The sequence below is a fragment of the Antechinus flavipes genome, chromosome 2, assembly GCF_016432865.1.
Source record: "Antechinus flavipes isolate AdamAnt ecotype Samford, QLD, Australia chromosome 2, AdamAnt_v2, whole genome shotgun sequence".
Lineage (NCBI taxonomy): Eukaryota > Metazoa > Chordata > Mammalia > Dasyuromorphia > Dasyuridae > Antechinus > Antechinus flavipes.
This window is the reverse complement of record NC_067399.1, coordinates 42,502,213-42,507,882: the sequence shown is the minus strand read 5'-3', so window position 1 is coordinate 42,507,882 and position 5,670 is coordinate 42,502,213. Positions and strand designations below refer to the sequence as shown.

The following is a 5,670-nucleotide window of genomic DNA, read 5'->3' as shown; positions in this document are numbered from 1 at the left end:
CCTCTCAGGCATCCCTGGGGAGGGAGAGAGGGGACAGAAGTTCCCTGATTAAGGATACTTACGTTAAAAAATTAAAAAAAAAAAAACCCACAGGAATTCCAGGTCCAATTGTCCCTAGTCAAGGAAGTCTGCTTGAACATAGAGCTCCTGACGGCCCAAATCTTCCCAGGTACTTGGGTCTCTCAGGTATACAATAAACAACAGCAAGAGAAGGCTTACCTTGGCCAACAATTTTGGGGATCCCTGTACGGGCCACCAAATATCAAAGTGTGAGAAATGAGGGTTGAGCGATCCCCTGGCCAGGTGGCAGCTTTACAAAATAATTCACAGAATTTGCAAAAGAATGAATACAGGCGAGGTTTGTGGCAAAAAAATGGATTTATTACACTGAGAAAATAACTTTCTCAGCAAGCAAAATCCTGTTAGAACTTTTTGCAGAGCATTGGGCCTTTGATGATATTGGGATTTGGGGCCCAAAGCCAGGGGGCCAAGCTCCAGATTAATTTGAGGAACTAATTTTCAACTCAATAAAGGGTGGTGATTATGCCCTAGGCCAAGATCTCCAATTGAATTGTGGGTGGAGATGCTATGGGAGTTTCCCCTATAAAGAGGAGAGTAGGGCCCCTCTCAAGAGGCAGGAGGACTTGGGATTCTAACCCACGTTCACCCTTCCCCCAAAGATCACAGTTTCCATTAATTAGATTATAAAAATTAGTTTTATTAGATTAATATTATTAAGAGGGGGGAGATCGTTATAATTCTGAGCAGACTCCAAAACTATGAGAAGGGCAGAATGTTCAGCTTCTTGGTGCCCATCTCCTATTCCCCTTCTTTGTAGGAATTGATATCTTCCTTTGAAAAGAGTGGACAGAGGAGACTCCAGAGAGATCTTTATACCCCCCGGCATGAATGGGTAAAATAAAAGTAGAAAAAAATCTGATTTAAATGTATGGTCAGAGAAAATGGCTCCAGAGTGATTTTTTTTTTTCCTGAGGCAATTAGGATTAAGTAACTTGCCCAGGGTCACACAACTAGAAAATATGAAGTGTCTGAGTCTGGATTTGCACTCAGGTCCTCCTGATTTCAGGATAGCTGCCCCGTGCCATCTGGCTGCTGGGAGAATGTGAATTTGAAGCTGGGTCCATGGATGAATTTCATTAGCCTGTTGCCTGATCTTCTTGTGCTCTTGGTCCCAAGAGTCATTGACTGCTGTGGAATATTGAGCCAGGGAGAAAGGACAGAAAGAATCTCTGGCCAGAAGTTGCTACTTTCTCTTTGTTTCTTGTGTGGAGGTGATTCACATGGAATAGGAATGGCAGAGTGCCTCAGGCCCAGGGCATTGTGGGGTGACCCAGTCTGAGCCAGTGGTTCTTTATTTGATGATTCTGCTCATGGCTGAAGAGGAACAAGAGTCCCCAGGGCACCGAGCTCTCAGACCGTGGCCTTTCCCCTGAGCCCCGAGTCCCTTTTATCTCATCAGCCCCAGAGACCCTGCCCCTGAGCAGGCCCCCAGCAGCTGCAGCAGCAGAGGAAGGAGGGGAGGCAGCTGGGCCTCCCTGAGCAGCCAGCCCAGGCCTGGGGAGGTTTTTGTTCAGGGCTGTAACACTGTGGGAGGAAGATAAGAATGTTGAACACAGTAATATTCTGCCCCATCTTCAGCCTCCACACTGCTGATTGTGAGGGTGAAATCCTTCCCAGCACCACTGCCACTGAAGCGGGCGGGGACTCCTGAGACCAGGTTGGAAACCAGGTAAATGAGTAGCCGAGGAGACTGTCCTGATTTCTGTTGGAACCAGTTTAGGTAAGTGTTTCCATTCCCATGTACGACACTCTGACTGGCCTTGCAGCTGATGGTGACTCTCTCTCCTGGGCTCACAGACACCGAGGCTGGAGACTGGGTCAGCACAATTGCTCCCCTGGAAACTAAGAGCAGAAATTAATGACCAACCAACAAGAAATAAACAGAGCCGAGTTTCCTTTCATTCTGATTCTTGGCCCACAGACTCCTTGGCTCTGAAAATCCCCCTGATCTCACAGAAATCCTCATTCCCCCTTGGACTGTACTGGCTCCTGTCCCCAGAGATTCTGAGCTTCCTGGAATTCTCTCATCTCATATCACGTTGCTCGTCTGCATGTTTTGTTGTCTCATGTTCTCACCTGGGACCCAAAGCATCAGGAGCCCACAGAGAAGCTGGGACAGAGACTCCATCTTGCAGTGACTCCTCCCTTATGGCTGCTCTGCCCCCAGGCCCAGTTTATCTCCCTGTGTCTGCAGGCCCTCCCCTGGGGGATCTCTTTATGCAAAGCAGCTGGGAGGTGTGGGGGTTGTGGGAGCAGAAGTGGCTGCCTCCAGCTCAGGGGAAGAACCTGAGACCTTCAGACCTTGAATATGTCCCTGATTCTTGGAGCCTCGTGTGATATGTGCTCCCACAAATCCTAGTTATGCTTAGTTTTTTTTGTTTTGTTTTAATCAGTTTCATTATTTCATGGGACTGCTAGCAGTATGTAAAGAGTTCAGTTCGTGGCTAAGAACATTCATCTTCCTGGAATCAAATCTATTCTTGGATATTTAATGGTGTGAGTCTAGGCTAGTCACTTAACCTTGTTTGCCTCAGTTTCCTTATTTTTAAAATAACTGGGAAAAGAAAATAGCAAATCCCTTTAGTATCTTCTCAAATAAAGCCCAAATTGTGTTACAAAGTGCCAAAAATCACTGAAACAAGAACAAAAATGGTTCCAAAAGACAGAGGGATTGCACAAGAGTCAATATTGTGGAGTGAAGAGGTCACAGTCTGAAGGCATAAAACATAGGACAGATACTGATATCCTGCTGTTTATCACATTCATCACCTGTTGTCCCACTAATTGAGGATCCTTTGGGCACTTAGAATGGAGCCTTGTAAAGTGGGAAGCAAGCCACCCTTTCATTCCTTGGCATGGTTTAGGGGAACCAGCTTTCTATTCTTCCTCCACTCCCCTGAAGAGATCGATAGAATGATATGTTATCATTTTAACATTTTTTCTTCATAATTTTTTGTACTTTTTATTTATTTTAAAGTTGAAAAACAATCCTTTATAATAAATCCTATACATTGTGTTGAGAGCTGCCCAACTTTGCTTTGCTTCCTTGTAGGTTTCTTTTGTTCTCTGCTTGCCCCTTTTACTTTATTTCTCCCCATTCCTCCCCAAGGACTCCATCCTTCTGTAAGTGCCCACAGACAGCAGTATCCCTGTCCCACTGCTTCTGCACTCACCAGGCATGTCCTGCTTTCTACTTGGGCAGGACTGCTTCTCAGCAGCACAGCTGGCCCCAGCTCCCCTCATAAACAGAGGTTCCTTCAGTCTTCTCAGACCGCAGACTCCCCACACTGTCTGGGAGATGAAGCTTCCTGGGGTTCAGCCAAGGCTACCTCCCAGCCCAGCTACCACAGGGCTCACTGCTTGCTGTTTCAGGAGAGTTTGCCTGGAGATGTTTATCTTTCACCCTGAAAAAACATCTGTATGAGGAACATTCTTCACATGTTCTCTGGTCATTCTAGGTGGACCATTTCTCTGCCCGCACTTGTGTTCATTTTTTTTTTCCACTCTACATTTGTCCAGAGGTGCCATTTTATCTTGTTTGTAGGGGAAACCAGAAGAGCTTGGAATTTTCTGAACTGCTCTGCCATATTCCCAGAATCCTCCTTGTCTTTTTTTTTCGAATGCTTCTATGAAATGGTGACAAATTCTATCCCAAGCTTTGACTTCAGTCAGAAATCTAGAACCTCTATCAAAGAAGAATTTGAATTACTCTGACAGAAACCTTCTCCTTATGTGATAAAGAGGGAGAGATCAACTATGGCTTCTGTCAAGACTTTTATTCTATCCTCTGGAAGAGCTCTCTCCATGACTGTATTTGATTTTCTATACAACTGTCCTGAGCAGGAGAAGACAAGGTGAGGAAAAGAAAAGAGTAGACAATTCATGGGTAAAGAAAAAGCTGGGGAGAAGTGAAAATATACAAGGGAGTCAACATTAAAGGGAGAGGGACCAGAAAAGCCCTCCTATTGGAGCTGTGGCACATAGCTAGGTGTTGAGAGAAGATTTCAGATGAGGGATTCTGGACTAGATTTTTGTTTTGGATTTTGATCATGAATATTCAGTCAGAATCTTCATGACCCAATTTGTAATTTTTAGGAAAAATGCCAGACAAGTTACCATCTGCTTCTCCTGCTTCTTTTACTGATGAAGAACTGAAGCAAATAGAATTATGTGCTTTGCTGTGGGTCATGTAGCTAGTAAGTGTCTGAGGCCAGATCTGAACTCTGGAACATGAATGTTCCTGACCCTAAGCCTGGAATTTGAACTCAGGAAGAAGCATCCTCTGGACTCCAAGCCTGGCACTCTATCCCATCATAGAAGTCCGTGAAATGACAGGAAAGAAGATATTTCACTTGCCCAGAATCCTTTGTCACCTATTATTTTAAAGAAGCATTTAGAGCAGGAGAAAGTTGAAGATCTTTACATGGGCCCTATGCTTTCTTCTATCACCTCTACACTGAGAAGAAAAAGCAGGGACATTTACTGTTTAACTGGACAAAAGAGTGAATCTTAAGTAAGGTGTTGTCAATTCTATAAAACTGAAACATCCAAAGCACTGGATAATTGTCTGGACTAATCTTTATAATCCAGTTTGAGGAGCTCAGGATTCCTCTGGTTTAAAGAATACAGCCATTGACAAGAAGAGTAAGATCTAGAAGTGACACCCTGAGTGCCTGGTTATGTAGAAGAAGAATAAGATGGATGGGGCTTAAGAGCAAGGACAAGTAGAATTTCTCCACAGCAAACCTTTGGTTGTCTTTATCAGGATCCCCAGGCCATAACCAACTTTTTATTTTCATTCCTTTCTTTCTCTTTTTCCTTTCAGGAGACACCTTGTTTTCTAGAGCTAAGGCCCAGCAATCAAACTTTGTCCCGACCTTGGGACAAAAACAATCCTTTCCCCTCACCCTCTGGATGAATTCTCTTGGAGCTAAATCACAGAACTGATGCTTTCTGAGCTTGGGCTAACACCACCAGGCCTGGTCATAAAGTCCTGTTATGAATGAACCTTTTTTTACCTAGGCAACCTTGCCTCACGTTGCTGGTATGTCTCACTTCTGTATATTTCTTTCATGTCCCTGTACTCCATTTGTTCCTCTGTTCTGTAGGTAGAAACCAGCTGTGCCATTGGCCCTCACTTAGGATCATGGTTTCCAGTCCCACACCTCTTAGTTCTTTATACCTATAATTATGGCTCCTGGCGACCTGTGTGACAGTTGGTGTGAGTGGAGCCAGCTGGGCACGTGGCAGTGATGGCAGAGTTACATCCTCTCTGGGATATTCCATATTTATCATGATCTACAGAGACCAGCTGATTGTCACATAATTAATCAATTTGCCAACTATGGGTATGGTGCAGATTTTGGCCTTCCATGGAACTACCCTCAAGCCACTAAACAGTTGGATAGTCAGAATCCATATGTAGAAGTTCCTACTAGCTCCAGTGACCATCCCTCCCCACTAGAAGGTGCTCTACCTACAAATGTGTAATCTACACTTTTTTTGATCCTTAGCTTTCCAAGTTGAGGATTAAAGCTGTGGCTTGAATCTCATTCAAAATTATCCAAAAATGCAAATCTTATTTGTCGT

General features: G+C 44.3%; 1 gene segment (V, D, J or C); it reads right to left on the bottom strand.

Annotated features, from left to right (window-relative positions):
* Positions 1–749: 749 nt before the first annotated feature.
* LOC127547666 (immunoglobulin kappa variable 3-11-like) lies at positions 750–2,254 on the bottom strand. The segment is given in 2 exon segments: positions 750–1,923; positions 2,158–2,254. Coding segments are annotated over 2 exon segments (384 nt in total).
* Positions 2,255–5,670: the final 3,416 nt, after the last annotated feature.